The sequence below is a fragment of the Colletotrichum phormii genome, assembly GCF_030913505.1.
Source record: "Colletotrichum phormii strain CBS 102054 chromosome Unknown BDP81scaffold_41, whole genome shotgun sequence".
Taxonomy (NCBI): domain Eukaryota; kingdom Fungi; phylum Ascomycota; class Sordariomycetes; order Glomerellales; family Glomerellaceae; genus Colletotrichum; species Colletotrichum phormii.
The window spans coordinates 107,616-124,696 of record NW_026851483.1 but is presented as its reverse complement, the minus strand read 5'-3'; the positions used below and the strand labels follow the sequence as shown (position 1 = coordinate 124,696).

The 17,081-nt window shown below is 51.7% G+C and overlaps 3 protein-coding genes across 3 annotated transcripts; 1 reads left to right on the top strand and 2 right to left on the bottom strand.

Annotated features, from left to right (window-relative positions):
- Positions 1 to 3,509: 3,509 nt before the first annotated feature.
- BDP81DRAFT_169418 (uncharacterized protein) lies at positions 3,510 to 6,442 on the top strand. The gene has a single exon (XM_060582148.1). The coding sequence runs from the start codon at positions 3,677 to 3,679 to the stop codon at positions 6,407 to 6,409; it is 2,733 nt and encodes a 910-aa protein (XP_060437933.1). The 5' UTR covers positions 3,510 to 3,676; the 3' UTR covers positions 6,410 to 6,442.
- A 1,546-nt stretch (positions 6,443 to 7,988) lies between these two features.
- BDP81DRAFT_335508 (heterokaryon incompatibility protein-domain-containing protein) lies at positions 7,989 to 9,502 on the bottom strand (the record flags this gene model as incomplete). Its single annotated transcript, XM_060585854.1, has 2 exons — positions 7,989 to 8,709; positions 8,766 to 9,502. 2 exons carry the CDS (start codon positions 9,500 to 9,502, stop codon positions 7,989 to 7,991), a joined length of 1,458 nt encoding a protein of 485 aa, XP_060437932.1.
- A 1,223-nt stretch (positions 9,503 to 10,725) lies between these two features.
- On the bottom strand, positions 10,726 to 11,496 carry BDP81DRAFT_270763 (kinase-like domain-containing protein; the record flags this gene model as incomplete). The annotated part of the gene is made up of 1 exon (XM_060582929.1): positions 10,726 to 11,496. A coding segment is annotated over one exon (771 nt), but the record flags the coding sequence as incomplete, so codon positions are not given.
- Between the last annotated feature and the right edge of the window lie 5,585 nt (positions 11,497 to 17,081).

Below are 17,081 nucleotides of genomic sequence, written 5' to 3'. Positions count from 1 at the left end.
ACATGCCACCACGAGTTGGAGGGGTTCCTCTGGAGATGGAAAAGACGGCCGACGTCCGGTGCTTATAGCAAACGCGCCGGCGGACGGACCCTGACTCGCACTGGGACAGTCTCTTTGGTGTTGTGCCAGGCTTGTCAAACGCCGTGGGCAGTAGGATGTCTTAGGCCGACGCCACGAACTTGTGGGGGAAGGCCTGGCTTGCTAGAGCCTGGGGCTTGGGAACAAACACACATAATGAGCTGCGTCTGCCGAGCGTTTTCCTTGGTCCATTGTCCCATGGCGTAGAGCAACGTTGAGGCCCGATATGCGACTTTGCTTGCGTTTGCAGGTGCGCATCGTCGATCACCGTCATCAATGCCTGCCGGCCATTCCATGAATGAGTTGCCAATATGGGCCTGTCGACCTCGCCGATTAGGACTGGACTAGTTGCTGGTCTGGTGTTCCAGGCTTCACCATCAGGGGTCACCCAGGAGCAAACTGCATGTGAGCGTAAAAAAAGCAATGAGGTCGTGCGTCAAAGTTGGTTGGCGAGTTGATTGTGGCGGCGTCGAGAAGCTCCTTCACACGGCGTTTCTACCTCGCCTAACACCACTGTGCTGGAGCTAAGATGAACGGAGGGCCACCATGCCATCCGAGATCTGGTGTCGAGAATGAGCGGAGCGACGGAGGCGTAAGGAACAACCAATGTTGACCAGGAAATGTTGGCTGAATCATGGTCCACATGGTAGACGATCTCCCGCCATTGCGTGACGACGGAGTGGCACAGGCCTATTTTGGGTCCCTCCCAGACCGCCTGGTTGGGACGCCTGTCCCTGTCGGGGGTTCATGAAGGGGCACGACGCCATTGCGACGCTTTGGCCGGTGGCGGCGGTTGGATGTCGCATGCTGCTTTCGGTAGGGTAGCGTGAGTAGGCTTCTGAAGGCGAGCACGAAGAAATGGCGTTGTGCAAAAAGCGGCGGTCAGCACAAGACGAGAGAAAAAGCAGGGCGACGATGAACGTTGGCCTTGCAGCTGTCATTGGGGGTTCTGTTGACAGGATCCATGGCCGTACGTCAACGCGGCAATTTAGGTATCCGTACAGAAAGGCGAGAAGGAGGGACTTCCGCGTTGGCGTTTCAGTATAAATGAATGTTTCGGATACCATCGACGTGAATGTCGCAGACCGAGTAGAACATGTCGCTCCTTGAAGCTCAGTACTGGCTCCGAGCTCGGTAGGTGGACCGTGGTTGGCGTGCACCGCGGCATCTTCCTTGGACGGGAGACCAACAGTATCCGCGATCTCGTCGCCACACCACCTAATGCTTCTGGTGTTTGCTGGTGTGGCCCGGTGACCATCACAGCTAATAGAGCGGCGGGGACCTTGAAGAGGAGGGGCGTGAGAAGAACTGCGGGCAGTTAAAAACCGACTGTGCGTCTAGCTCATGGCTAGGTGTATCAGGTATCAGTCCTCGCGGGAGGCTCTAAATGGTCAACATCGAGCCGTTTTCAGGTGAAGAACGATCGTCGACTTGACGAGTCGTCACAAACGACACGCGCGGGAGGACGACGGACGGAATTTCGAGAGACACAAAGAGGTCTATGCTTGGTCAAAGTTTGGCGGCATTCCATCGTCTCGCCCGGGCGGCATGATGATCAGACGGTCTTTGCATGGATAGCGGGCTGCGAGATGGCGGGAACGAGTTCAGACGAAAGAGACTGTGGTCTGTGTGACCTAACTGGCTGATTATGTTCCTCGGACCATGCAGAGAGATGCACAGGAGAGGGAGGATGGGAGAAGTCGATGGAGAGATGGAAGGGCCGGGATGCACAGTGCCGGACGGGAACTGCTGACGGTACGTACCTACCGGCTTCAAAGGGTACGTACCGCCAACGCTCGTCGTTTGCGCCTCAGACATCCGTCAAGCCTCAACGGCCGCTCTAAACTTCTCCCGTGCAACGCTCCTTCTTGTCCGGTTAACTTGCTATTCAGCTGTCGAACGGTGAATCTTGATGGCGTCAGGATCAGTCGTGACACGCCCGAGCTTGATGTGGCGAGCTTGAACTTCTGCCATTACCCCAGATTCAGTATTTGAAAGGACATGATATTGATCGGTAAACAGCTCGCCGCCTACCGCCATCCATCCGCGTGAAAGCCAGTGACACTGTGAGGAAATCATGCAGGAATCGGTACCCTCATGCTTAGCAGCGTAGTGGCTGACAACCTGTTGAGAAAAGAAAGCATATTTGAGCCGGCCTCAGGCTCTCGGCCAGACCTTTTTAGCTCACAAGCTGTGGGCTCAAGAAGCATAGCTCATTCAAGCCGGTGACTGTCACGAGAGAGTGGAGGACTTAGGCAATGTACTTGATGAAGCGCTGAGTCACCCCTCTCCTCTGAGTCCTCTCATAGCAGGAAAGTTAGCTTGGTAGGAGTAGAAAATCAACGTGATCCTTACAGTTATCAAATCACAAAGCTGCCCGTAGAAGCTCTTCAGTACCGGAATCAACGAACGAAGTTTAATAGAATCAGGAGTCCGCTTCAAACCTTAGCTACGGGATCTCACTGAGGCTCCAGGTGTTGGCCAGATGCTCAGGCTCCAAGTTCGGTCAATCCCAATCAAACTAAGGAACGCACCAGTCAACATCGCCTATTTGAGTTAGCTGGAAGCCGCCGCAAGTACTACCATCGTCCAACAATTGCCGGCAAAAAGCATAAATTTCACGTTGAGTCAATGAGATAATGGCCCAGTCGTGATGAGGAGGAGAGAAATAGACGTGATGAATTCAGAATTGGACGATGCCAAAGCCCAGGAATACTCTCAGATGACCCTGTTTCACTGTATATCTGAGTGCAATCTAATTCATATTGCATCAGCTTGACTTCTCCGTCATCATTGAAGCTTGGAAGATGGATTTCATCATTTTGATCACCCATGCGGCTGCTCAAGAGAACCCGTCGGCAAGATTGAGATCTAGACAGCAATATCTTTGCAAGTTGAACCGTATCTCTAAAGTGAATGCTCTGGTGGCATGGAGCATACATGTACATGAGCTCTCAGGAAGTTGATATTGGTTAAGAGGTTGAGATATCATCTACCCCTGCCGACGTGAGCTCCAAGGCTCTTGATGCTTATTGCGCATTTCTATGTGCCAGAAGTGCAGCTAGTAAGGTGTACTCAAGTCTTTGATTACTATCTGGGCATTTTGGCCACATTTTGCTTTTTCAGATAAAAGATAGCACTCTTGAGGTTTACGTCCCGTGGCTGACATTCATCTTTCAATCAATTCTTTGAAAGAAGATGCACGACGAGAGGATTCTAGGCCCATGATCTCACTATCATCCTGTATTATGTCAGCAACATTGGATGCAGTAGTTACCTAAAAAGAAAAGAGCTCGCCAGCTGGCCCGGGCGGAAGGCCGCTATAAAGGCTTCCCTGCGGGCACTAAATCGCTAGAACGGACTTTAACGGCGCTGGAAGCAACTGCATTGGCCGGCGAGGGACCCACCTAGCAGAGCTTGGGACGCCGTGACACCTCAACGTCGCCGAAATTCGACGTTCTCCACCTACGACTGCAACCACAACTCAATTCTCATCATCGTCATCCCGCCTCATGGACCTGCTATCCTCCCCTCGAGTCCCAAGGAACGTCAAAGATCATCCGTCGTATATGCAGACCTTTCAATATCACTCATCACAATGCCCCTCAGCCATCGCCTCGGACAAACTCTTGCAGAGGCTCGATCCAAAGCTCGATCGGTGTACCATCTTCTGCGTGACCGCGGCGTCAATGACGAGGCACGCGTAGCTGTCAGAATGCTCCTTGGTACTCTCCACAGCCTTTGGCTATTATTTGAAGACTTTTCAGAAGAAGGCACTCCGCCAGCGTGTCCAGACCACACCCTTTTCGACGACTTGACCGATCTTCTTGATAACCCCAGCCTTGAGTGGTCGACAAGCTCGGCATCACCAAAAGACGGACCCCCTTCTCTTTCAGCATTTACCTCAAGCATCTACCAGATCCAGGGCCAGCTAGGTTCTCTTGTCCGATGCGACTCTTGGGCTGCCTTGCTCGTACGCTTGTCGACGAACGGTCACCGCAAAGATGTTCAAAGCCAACACCTAGATCATGCACTCAACTCTGCACCCAAACCCACAGAGATCGATAGCGACACATGCATTGCCCTACTTCTAAGCGCCGAGTTCGACAACAAGCCGGCTGATTGCTTCACGCACAGGCAATGTGTCGCTGAGAGAGATATGAATCGCCCCGAATATGGTGCAGCAGCAAAGCTTCTGCCGGATCTAGCCCGCCAAAGATACACCGACTACAAGACACCAATCCACGTGCTTTTCCACTCGAGAAAGTCGTCGCACTTTTTCCAATGGCTATTGGAATACGCCAGGCAGGTATGGCCGGAGACTTTCAACCTCAGCTCCGGTGCCCTGTCGATGGCACCACTGCATCTGCTGATGTCGAGACTCGAGGATGAGTCGGTCACCCCTTTCCATGTTGCTGCTTCATTAGGGCTGCCTCGGCTCTGCGAGCAAATGATATCGTGGGGAGTAGACGTCAACAAGCCGAGCCCTCTGGGTACACCTCTTTATTGCGCATTGCTTGGTCAAACGGCCCTCCTAGGACGCTCTGCCGACCCTGCGCAACTAGTATGTGACTGCAAACCTACCGACTCCCAGGAAGAGACAATACGGGTCCTCTTGGATTCAGGTGCTTCGTGTTCCGCGGAAACAGCTGGACCCTGTCAAGACGAACAATTTTCACTGGCAACATTGGCATTTCTGATTTGCCAGGCAATCCGTGCTCCAAAGATCCTACTTCGCCTTCTAAAGTTGGGGATCGCTCTCGACATGAGATTTATCCAGCTCTTCCACGGAAAGGATTCTCTTTTGCATTACTGGCCGTCTCCTCTCAAGCCACCAACACGTTCGTTCTTGGAAGGAATGCTTCCCGCCATTCTTGATAGAGCAATCCCCGAATACGACATCTACAATGATATTTCACTATTGGCTACAGGCATCTATGAGATCCTAGACCACTTCAACCTAGCTCGTCCTTCGAGTATCGCCGGGTCTCGACCTCTTGATGTCTCAGACACCTTGTATGTGGATCTCGTCCGAGAAGCAGCCCAAGATGGCGAGACGGCAGTTGTCAGAAGGCTTATCTTGGATCCTCGCTGGGATCCAAACGCATATATGGCCCCTCAGAGAGCACTCTCAAGTGCATCGTCCGACAATGACTTCGCCTTGGACGAGCCTCGAAAGGCAACAACAATACTACATCATGCGGTCGAGACCGATGAAATAGCTCTAGTGGCTGCCATCTTGACATCAGGAGAAGATGTCGATGTGCATATACGAAACCACAAAGACCAGACACCCTTGATGTTGTCAGAATCGCCCGAGACCTTGAAACTCCTTTTGGACCATGGAGCAAGAACTACAGATACCGATGAGAGTGGGCGTAATATCTGGCACTTCGCAGCCGCCAATTCAGACACCGTCCTACTGGAATGCCTTCAAGAGCACGACAAGCACAAAGACCAGAATCTGAGGGGTGTAATGACTGACGGCCAGACCCCCATTGCCGAGGCCGTCATCTATCCCTTCAACTCGATGAGGCACGGGCGGAAAATAACACCCGAAGCTCTCAAAGGGGCGATTCACATGCTCCAGACCTGCAAGCCGGATCTTGCCTACCTCAAAAGCCCGCAATCTCTTATTTTTCTGGCTGTTGAATGTGGCTCAGCGGATCTACTCCGCAGCTTAATTGACTTCGGCGCAGACCCCTTCGAAGTTGATGAAGAATCTCAGAATGCCCTGCACTTCCTCAACGTGTCGGCCAGAAAGCCTCTGATCGATATTCTGTTGAACTTGGACTTTGAACCCATCCTCAATGCCGAAAGAAAATCTCCGGCGGAAACAATTTTCCAGGTTTTCAATGACAGGGCCCTGTTTGGTCCCACCTCAGCCATACACCCCGCCAGACTAGCCACCCTCGATGCTGGCGTATACAGCCGTCTGCTTGACTACAAGAATATTCTCACCAGCCGCGACGATGCCAACATGGGGCTTTGGGAGCGGTTTTCTCTCACTGTTATGGCAACAGATGCGCCTAGATGGCTAGTAGGAGTGACTGCGCAACCGTCTCTACAAACTGCTGTAGAGTGCTTGATCAAGAAAGGGGCCTTGGCCAGGTACGAAGAGGAGAGTGGACAGTGCGGTATAATCCCAATTTTCTCGAGGTGGACGGAGATCTCTGGCACCCAAAAACTATTTCCCAAGTGGCTGCGAGCAATACTGTTGACAACCCTCGAAGCCACGACGAAATTAGACCAACTGAGAGAATCGCCAGCTTTGATAGAGTTCATCTCACCGGACGATGAGCCAGAAAACCCTGGCTTTGCCGAGGAATGATTGGGCTCGGGGGTGCCTGTTCACGAGTATGTCGTGCTCAACAACCAGCTGAAGTGCACCCTTACGCTACTTTCTCAGACATTGACGCAGATGGGTGAGAACGGGGCCCAGCTTCGACGGAAGCTTGTGAGATGAACGAGCGACGGTTTTCTTGTCTTCGAGAGTTTTCTCGTGTACGTCAAGGCGTTTCCTGATATCGTGAAATGGATTCTGGTGGATCGATATGCTCGTTGGAGGAGAATCACAAGAGTAGGAGAAAGCGCCTTGGAGTGGTGGTCGGGTCGCAGGATACGAACTTCCAGGCATTGGAAAGCGTACAGGGTGGTATTCTGGAAAGTCAGGACTGGACTGAACGAAGCGTCTAAGTTTTATTCAACGGGAGTTGCATAAGCAAGGTGCGAGTACTGTAGCCTTTGGCCTGGAGGAAGAAAATTGAGAGCTGGTCTGAGATAGTGATCCATCGTCTGGAGGATGGGTATTGGGGTAAACTGCATAGCGGAGCGTCTTCACTGTCATGATATCTTATTTTCGATACCAAGATAACTTGGTAAGTAGACCAGTGACTTTTGCCCATCAGCCACGCGTAAGAAAATGAATGTGAGATTATGATCCAGATGAGGAAGGATTGCAATGAAGTGCCCTTGCCGCATTCAGGCCTTGGATCGTGGCAAAGGTTGGTGTACTCGATACATTGACCCCATGGTTCATCGCGCTTTTCTGCCGTGGTTGAATGTGACCTAGACAGCAAGTACACAATCGGAGTGCTTCCACCGGAAGCCACGGGGGCGCCGGTCGGCCCAGGCCTGTCGCTATCTCCAATTTGGCATGGCGCCAGTGTTTAATAGCCTGATGAAATAAAAAAAGAGTTCACCACAGGTGTGGCTACATCTCTTCGTGCTCATGCTGGGATTCGAACTCGGGTACTCTCGCTAAGCCTGTCGTCGAGTAGGCTGGTTGGCGTAAATTCGATTGTCGACCATTGACCGTTCCACCATCCAGCCAGTTTGACCTGACCAACCGACCTAGGAAGGCGCCTGCTGTGCTGGTGACTAGAATGGGACTGAGGAGGGGTATATAGGCTTGAGCCTTGGTCACGGGGGTGTATTCGGAGTGAATATACGGATGCGTGGGTGGGTGGATGATTCACTACTCAGATGATTTCTCTAGCGTCAAGGTGGATTCAGCAATGCCCGTCGGGAAGGAACTCACGTGAGAATCTCATGGTCATCTTGATAGCATGGTCATTTGCCCATCTTATGTTGATTCAACTCCGTTTCCCTCATGTATTTCAACACCTGACCTCAGAAACGATAGAATCAGGAAAGGTCTTGAGTAAATGTGGAAACTCAGCAAATTATGCCTCCTCTAGGATATCACGTATGTCAATACAAGGGTTTAAACTCAGAAGTTTCAAAGTTTCTCGATCTTGGCTTACGACTGTGACAGAATAAAATATTACAAGCAGCACCGCGGACATCGAGAAGGGACAAAGCATCAAAGCCCGATTCGGCTTGCATGCACTTTAAATCAGGCGCCAAAAGATAGAAGACAGTTTACTGCTTGTCGCCATGTCCCAAGATCACCTAAGAACGCCGCTCCGACTTCCCTTGTTGAATGCAATCTGCTCTCCTCTAACCTCCGCAACACCAGCTCTCTCATACACCTCACTGACTCCGTCAATTTCTACAAACTCCACAACAATGATGTAGTGTGACTGTTGAGGGTTGCCTTGTAAGTCCTTCCTCCTCGCCACAATGACACACTTGAGGTTCGAGAGCATTCTATCTGGATTGTCGAGCTCCAGAAGAAGGCCATTAGAGCCCTGGAATTCCCATACAGGCGCCTTGATCTCGCATGCGCCCTCTCTTTCACCTCTCTCCTTCATGCTTTGATCTGGCCAAGCCCGAAAGGGCGAGATGATGTCCGCTTCCCAAGCATACTTGTTGAAGGGAACATTCATGTACCTAATCTCACCTTCGTAAGCCATCCATGACCATGATGGAACATAAACTCCCCTAAGTAGTCCTGAATCGATCCGACTTAGGCATCGGCTTGCTCTTTGCCACAGCAGACATCGATGAAAAAAGGTATCAAAAACTCCATGAGCGCCAACAGTTTTGAAAGTGCGGATGAGACGCGTTTCAAGCCCGCGAATGGCAACTGGCCTGTCACCAATATTGCTAAGCGCTAACCCCGAGTATTTCTGGTAGAGATCTTGGTAAAGCTCAATCTTCATTCCGCGTACGTAGGTGTCAATGGAGTGGGGAAAGTCTGAGTCTCCCAGAAATGAGGCTTTTCGGCTGAGGTATGAAAAGTCAGTTACAGACCAGCTGAAATCAGACCTAGGTAGGCTTACTTTCTCATCTTCGTCATAGTTTCACACCGTACACCCCTTCCACATTCCCAGTACGTCTGATTCTCTGAGAAATAGATTGTGCGACGGGACAGAGCTCGTTCTTGCAGAATCCAAGCCCGCTTGTTCAACTCTCCCTGCTCAACATCACGCCCAAACTCATCGATAGAGGCGCAGACGTAGTAAGAGCACCTGTCAGACTCTAATGTAACACAATATCTATCCGGACGAGATCTCAAAAAGCCGTCCTCGGTACCGCTTGCGCAGCTAGCTGCTAGAGTCGCGTAGGCTGAACTGTAAACCTGTTCCATCAACCGAGATTCCCTCTCCCAGTCTCGAGGATCATCTTGGACGATGCAGAGCGAACCGATCCAAAGATACTCAATACCAAGGCTTCGTGTGACTTTGATGGCATCTTGAAAGGTCTGAGGGAGCTCCGTAATCTTGATCTCCTCTTTGAAGCTTCCCAGATTTTCCTTCAGAGTGCAGAATTTCCTGTGTTGGTCCGGGGCCCCCCATCGATGCGATAGTGCGAGATATTTTCCCGGGTTCGTTTGCCCACGATCCGCGCAAAGCAATCGGCATGATTCAGAGCCTTCAGATCTGACATCGATAACTCGTGTTGGAAGAAAGGTGTCGTCTGATGTTGGGCTGCAGTCATGCGTATCGTCGCAGACACGCATCCACGTCGATAATACTGCGATGTGCGCCGGACTGCCGGCAGCCGGAAGGAATGGCATTCCCATCTGTGCACCACTTAAGGGCTTGTCTTAAACACAGAATCAGCACGAGATGAACGAATGTAACTTGTGTTGCCCTCACCTGGCCGACTGTACAAGACCGCAACTGGCCGTCCAGGTCTCACACTTGACGTCAAATAGCTGTTGAACTTTTCAAAGTGAATCTGCCCGTAGCTCTTGGCTCCCATAGATTCAAGTGAAACATAAATTACGCGACAGAGATCACATGCTCCCGCCCTTTTCGCCAGTGCTTCGATGTTATCAGAAAAGAAGAATCGATGGGACCAGAGCCGCTGCTGAAGGTCTTCGCATCGAGTACAAAGGGTGGCGATCGTGTTTGACAGTGGTAGTTGGCGAAAAATATCGACTTTGGACAACTCTCGTGCTGTGTTGACATCCGTACTGCACTCCCATTCATTATCAAGCTGGAAGAACATTGCTGATCAGAATTTGTAGCTCCTGTTGAGACTGGACGGAGCTTACTGGCTAAGTAGGGGTACACTGTCAGCATAAAGGTCAGGCAACCAGATGCGCAGGTCAAGGTTTTCAACCTTGAGTACCAAGACATACCGTCTGTTGAATCAGTGACCATTAGCAAAGGTCACATATCGTTGGTGGCTACTAACATACAAACTAGATGGGATATTAGCTCTTGATCGTGTATCATCAATATCCGAAGGTTGTCAAAGCAGAGTCCATACCATCTATGCCACGGAAGTTATTAGCCATGATCACTCAGCCTTTGATCACTATGGGCAGACGTACGTACTGTCGATGTCAGTATACAACATTGCAATCTGTGAGACAGGGGGTTCTTACGTCATTAGAATGGCCACTGTCATTTGCACCCGCCAAGTCGGCGTCGATGTCTACCAGCGAATTGGTTATTGGAGGGGATCGAGATCCTAGGAATGTTACTCTTCACCTCATGCACTAAGGCCGCGGCGACCCCCTGTACCTAATTGAGAAACACTCAAAGTGTCTCCGTATTGTCCCGGCCCCTTTGGAGACGCGGCCTGCCAATTCATCCACGCAATTTTGGGCTTTCTGCTCGAAGCTTCCGCTATGATACCAGCCAGCGTTTCATGCATTTCAGTAGATGTCGCTCGATAACGAAGGTCGTCGACGAGATTCCCATTGAAGCTGCTGTTGGTGTCCGATCGAATGATGCTTGGGTTATCTGGGCCATCGGTCGCATGTAGGGTAGTGCTGCCTTGAGCACTGGCGCTTCCAGATGAATCTGTCCTCGGCTTACTTACCTCTATGACTAGGAGTCGTGTGCATATGAGCTCCAAAACCTTTCGAATGGCAGTATTTGGTGGACATCTTGGGTCCCTTCTGATCCATTCCATCCACTTCTGGACGTTGGGTTTAATCCTGGCCGCCCCAGATACTCCAGCTCCAGATACATCGAAGAATTGCCGTGTTCTGTTCACAGGATGAGCTATGTCATCGCCAAAGCGAACCAGTTCGGCCTTTCCGTATAAAAGCCAAATCAGAAACTCGAAATAGATACATCCGATGGACCAGACGTCATACCGTCGCGATCGTGGTTGTTTCTTAGTTAGTAGCAATACAGCCTCAGGTGGCTCGTACATGACTGTCCCGTTCATCGTGCGTGTAGCCTCGTTCCGCATCTCGGTCGCTAAGGTGTGAACTTTAGCCAGACCAACATCCGCAATGACGAGGAATGGCTGAGAACTTGAATAAGATCTTCTGGTGTCTTCAAAGCAGAGAATGTTCTCTGGCTTGAGATCTCCGTGTCGACATGCAGAGTTCTGTGCTGAATGAAGCTTCTGCATCGCACCAGCCAGGCCACAGAGCTGGCCGAGAGCCCAGCTAACAAAATCCCCATCAAGCTTGCGAGGAGGCTCCCTTCCCCAATAGTCTCGGAGATTTCCACCTCCGGCCCACGGGAAAATAATATAGTATCGATCGCCCCTTCTGTAGTAAGCGATCGCTTTGATGAGGTGTGGGTGCTTCAATTCACGGATCATTTCCAGAACTTCTGCCTCAGCCTCGGCTACGCGCTCGTACTCGTCAGCCTTCATATTGACATTTTTCAGTTCTTTTACTGCTACAATCGGATGTCCGTTTGTGTCGACGGATAGGCGCTGTATCATGTGAGTGTCTTATCCATGAATTCTATAGCTGTTGGTATTCCTCTCACAGGGAATTTGGTTCGAACCGTAGGGTCCTGGGGGTGACGAAGTATCAATATCTCTGTATTGATTGATTCTGCGTGAGGAGTAGAAGGGAGATTCCAACCGGAGGTTGGGTGGGTAGTCGAGGTCTAAGTGTACCCCCTCGAGGTGGCCCATGCTCTGCCCCTACTCGCGGCCGAATTGGACTTCCAATCCGACACTGACTATCTCTCTCTTTTAACGTCTAACTGGTACGGTTGGAAGGATAATTCGAACGCTGCGAAGTCGTGTATCAGGCGTGTAAGACCAGTGCTGTCTAATGTGCCCCTTTCTCCTCCTGAGGTCCCTTCCGTGTGACCCATCCCTCCATTCGTACCGTGGCCTTCCCCTTGTCGATGAAGTGTTCCAATCCCTGGTTGGGGCTCGCTTTGGTGAAGGCGTCGGCGAGGTTGTCGTCGCCATTGATCCAACGGATCTCCATTATCTCGCGTCGTTCGTACGATTGCCGTAAGGCCATGATGTCGATCATAAGCCTCTTCTCCTTGGTGGTGCCCAACTTGACGAGGCATTCGTATAGCGAGTATGAGTCTGTACAAACTACCGTAGGTATCGTGGGTAAGTCTAGTCGATCGGTAATCCTTTTTAATGTCGTCGATATCGCGTGGGCGAGGTCGACGCCGTTGACCATACCGTAGACTTCCGACGCGAGGACGCTTCTGGTGACTCGCTTGCTCTTTGTCGACGAGTAATGGATCACATTGCCGTGGATGGAGAAACTGTCCTCCATCATGGTCTCGTTGGCCAGTATGATGATATAACCCAGTTGGGAAGTCAGATCAGCGTTGTTCGCGAATGACCTGTCGACGAAGACGTATAACCGGGTTGATGCCAATTCCAGGGGATAGTAGGTTAATCCCCTATCCAGGCGACTGGCCTGCCAGTTGAGCCTTTTGTTGAGAGCCGCGATATCCTCATCTGTTGGATCCGTGGCTTGTGCTGCCCTGGCGTAGTCGAAGGTGGCTTCTGGTTGACAGATGCTGGCGATGTAGGCGCCGCGCGCGAGCTCTGCGCGGTATCGTTGATGTCGATCCTTCGATGTCGGGTCCACCTTGGTAATCTTTTCCCCTTGCCCCTTTTGCCGGAAGACGACATTATCCCCTTCTATAGTGAGGATGCCGCCGTTGAATGCCAGCGGTTGGTTGGCAGTGAGGATTTCCTTGGGCTTGGCCGTGAACTTTGCCTTCTGGAGCTCATCGTCTTCCTTCTTCATGAAGTCGACGTTGGAGAGCCCCAAGGTGTCGTCCGTCTGCATGCCAACCATGCCAAAGGGCCCGTCTGCGTGTTCAGAGATGAGCAGGCACGGGTCGTACGTCGATGTGATCATCGATAGTTGGACGATGTGGAAGTCGTGATAGGTTGCCCACCAATGGGTGCCCGATTCCGCAAGACCGTACAATGGCTTGAGCACTTCGATAATTGTGCCTTCTGGGTACTTTGTGGCCATTTCCTTTGGCAATTGGGCAACGATCTTTCTCATGAGCCTGGTTGCCGATTGGGTATACGCTTGCGTAATATCTCGGCTCCATACGTGGAATCCCATTCGTATAAGTGATGCCATTAATGCCATCATGAGTCGTTGGCTACATCGTTGTACGGTGGGCGACTGCGTGAGCAGTCCTGCTTTCTCGACGTCGCCGTATCCCTGAATTACATGTCGTGATTTCTCGTAAGGGGTTGGGGTTCCTTTGCCCTTAACCTCACGTACCATACGCGACTTGAAGATGCGGAGGTTTGCGTGTTTGTCTGGGTCGTATAGAACGAATCGGTAGACCCCTCTGTCGCGCAATGTATCTGCTTCGACGAGGTCGGATCCCTCGAATGGCCTTCCCTCAGTGGTAATGATACCGTCCTTTCTTAGCTTGACTGCTAGCGCGAAGTCGGCCTTTTCCTTCGCTGTGTAATATGCGTTGACCTTCGCAAGATCTTCCATTGTGACGTATAATATGGCCCTATCGTTGTTGGTAAAGGACTGTCTCATAGGGGCACGTCGTGTCCGTCTTCGTCGTCGAGGCGGCGGCGTCGGCGATGGACTGTGCTGGGTAGGTGGCTCTTCGTCTTCTGCTTGTTGGTCGTCGGGTTCGTCGTCCTCATCGTCTGAGGGTGCTGCGACGATAATTTCGTCGAGGACAACTTCCTGCTCAATCTCAGGGGGTGGAGGTAGGTCTTCCCCTGGCTCTCCTCTTTCTTGTGGTTGATCTGCGATCTCCTCGTTGTCGTCTCTCAAGTAGGGTCGTACAGCAGTGATCGATACCTCCAACGGTTGGTCTCGATCTCTGGCTACGACGCACGATCGCTCGTCGACGGAGATTAGTCTGAATGGTCCCGTCCATTGATTTGTAGTTGACCTCCAGACTCTCACGTCTGAGCCTAGTGGCATGTCGAGGTTCGATGAGATGTCTGGTCCATTACGTGTAGCCAGGGCTTCATTGACTTGCCTCCTCGCATTGACCTCGCGTAGCGCCTTCATGGCCTTCTCGATGCCCTTCGCGCGCTGGACTACGTCTAGCGACGGTGGCGAGGCTGTGGTCGTTCTTGGATAAGCACCGAAGACGAGGAGCGTTGGGACTAGTCCTTCTGGTCCCATGGTATCATTGCAGCATTTGAATGCTGATTGGAGGCAGTCTTCGTCAGGGGCACCGGGATTCTCGTCTTTGATTATCTTGAATGCCCTTTTCAGCTGCTGATGTGCCCTTTCCACCTTGCCGATGCTGTGATGTGCCTCGACTGGTACCACTTTCAGTTGGATGCCGTATGATTTCGCATTATCCCTGAATTCCGTGGACTTGAAGCTGGTTCCGGCATCTGTTCTTATGCCGTCAGGTGGGCCGAGGTACGTGTCGATCCACGCTCTTTTGACTGCTGCCCACACCGTCTTCGCCTGGAGGTCGTCGAGGAACTGTCCACCTTGGAATGATGTGGCCGCATCAATGATGTGAAGAGCCGGCTTGCCGTTGAGGTAGAAGATGTCGATAACGATCTCCCAGTTGAAGTGAATCTCATCTTGCAACTTGAAGCGGAATCTCCGCGGCCTTTGGGCGTTCATTTGACATTGATGGCAGATTTTCGTGATGTGCTCCAAGGCCTCGGTCTCGACGTCGTTGCCCGACTGCTTGAGCAAGTTCTGTAATCTCGGGACGGATGGGTGCCCAAAACGCTTGTGTAATCTCCTGAGCTCAACCTCGGTCAAGTAGTATACCGACCTGCTTGCGGTCTCGAGCTTCATAAATGCGTGGCCCCATCGTCTTTCTACTTTTTCGAAGTGCGTGCCATTGGAGATCTGGTTCTTGAGGTTCTTGAATGTGATGCCTAACCGGTCCATATCTCTGAGGCATAACAGAAAGGGTGTATTGACCGGAAGGATATGGAAGGTCATGGTTCCGAAGGTGGTGGTGATGCTCACCGTACCAATTCCCACCAGTTGGTCCCCTGGGCCGAAGCTGATAACGGCGATGCCTGCCTTCGACCTGTCGAGCGCTGCTGGGTAGATCTTCTGTAGCGCTTCCAACTGGCCCTGTCCCCCGGTAGACCAATGCGATGCTCCGGTATCAGGGATAATCCCTTGGAAGACGTCTGGCCCGTACCTTTCCTGGGTATGGTATATCTGGGCCGTCCCCTCGTCTGGCTCATCTGGTGGATATAAAAAAGGGAGTAGTGAGGCCCCTGAGCTTGTCTTCCTTTTTCCCTCGGTACGGGTGTGATCACCTAATGCTTCTTCAGCTAGGTTGTGTTCACTCAAGGCTTCGCTAGATCCTTGGCTTCCTTCGTATAGGGCCGACGATCCCTTACTTCGTACGAATCTGCCTTGACAACCATGGAAGAATGCCTCCTCGTTGAGGGTATTGACCGCTTGCCTGTCATTCAGAGTGGAATATCCTCCTGACGATGAGGGAGCGAAGAAGACGTGTTGGACCTCGTCGACGTCGTCGAAATCGTTATCGACGATATCGTCGATTCTGTTAAGGAAGGGATTGATGTCCTCATCGATGTCAGATTCGTGATCAGGATCCCCTTGTGTGGAAGGGCCCTTTCCCTCGTAGTCGATGAGGAATTGCTGGAATTGGCCCGGGCTCGACTTGCCCTCAGTGCCTTTCGTCTGCTTGTATTTCTCGTACGACTTATCCCTTTCCTCTTGGGTATGGCTTGTCGACCAACAGCCGTCTTTCTTGCAGACCCAGCACTTTCCGCGAGGCTGATTTCCGCGTGGCCTGAATCTTGTGGCTGCTGTTGATCCTCCTCGTGTCTCTTGCTCATTGGATCGGTTGCCGTATCTGGCTTCCTTTCCCTTGCCGTTGTATGTACGGTCGACCCAGTGTTGTTGATATGGTGCGTCAACTGCTCGGAATTGCTGTTGTCTGGGCATCCTGGCCTCGATGTTGAAACTCGACCTCAGCCGTGAGCAGAGGGTCTCGTAGTCGGTTGGCGGTGCGTGCAAAGTCATCCTTGCCTCGGGGACTCGCTGGACCGCTGTACAGAGATATCCGACTTTTCTCTCGTTGGTTCCCTCCGTTGGCTGGGTCTTGGCCAACTTGTCGATCTTGTCGATAAGCTCCTCGAGAATCTCAACGCGTGGCTTGCCCTCCATTCCGCGAGCGATAGATCCATATGAAAGTGCCCTTAGCTCGGCGAGGAGCTCGAGGCTCCTATCGTGTGTCTCGAAGCGGCTTCGGATTGCGTCAACAACGCTGAGGAAGTCTGATTTGTCGAGTGTACGCACCGCGAGGTAGTAATATTCCTCTGCCTTACCCGTGAGTACAATCGTGATAGCTGAGTGGTATTGGTGTTCCTTGATTCCTGCCTTCTCGCAGTAGTCGTAGAACATGGTCAGGGTCTCTTGTAGGACCTCGTACTTCCCCCCTGCATACTTCTTCTCTTTTGGGAATATCTTCGTGAGGTCCGTTAATTGCCGTGGGTTAGCGATGATTGGATCCTGCTCCTCGCGTGATTCGCGTGGTGTCGAGTTGAATCGTTGGCTCTGTGTAGTTGAATGTGGTTCTATTCGCATATCACCGTTTTGGCCCATGGGTTGCGATGTCGACGGTAACCTTGGGCTTGTAATTGCAATTGGAGGAACCGTTGCTTGACGTACTTCTGGAGGTGGGCCGCTGTTGGCTTGTCTCATATAGGGGCCGATTGCGCCATTGGTGATCATCAAGAGAAATTCTGGCTTGGTAATGCGCTGCCTGAACTCGCTAAGCCGGTATATTGCGCGGTCGACTTGCTGTTGGTTCCAAGGCGTAAATTCTGATGCCGACAGTGTGGCTGCGAGGGTCTCGTGAGGTTCTCTCGTAGCTGACGAATCTGGTAATATGCCTCGGCCATGAAGGAATCTGACGACTTCTCTGACGATACCGTCGTTGGCGCTTGCAAACCATTTG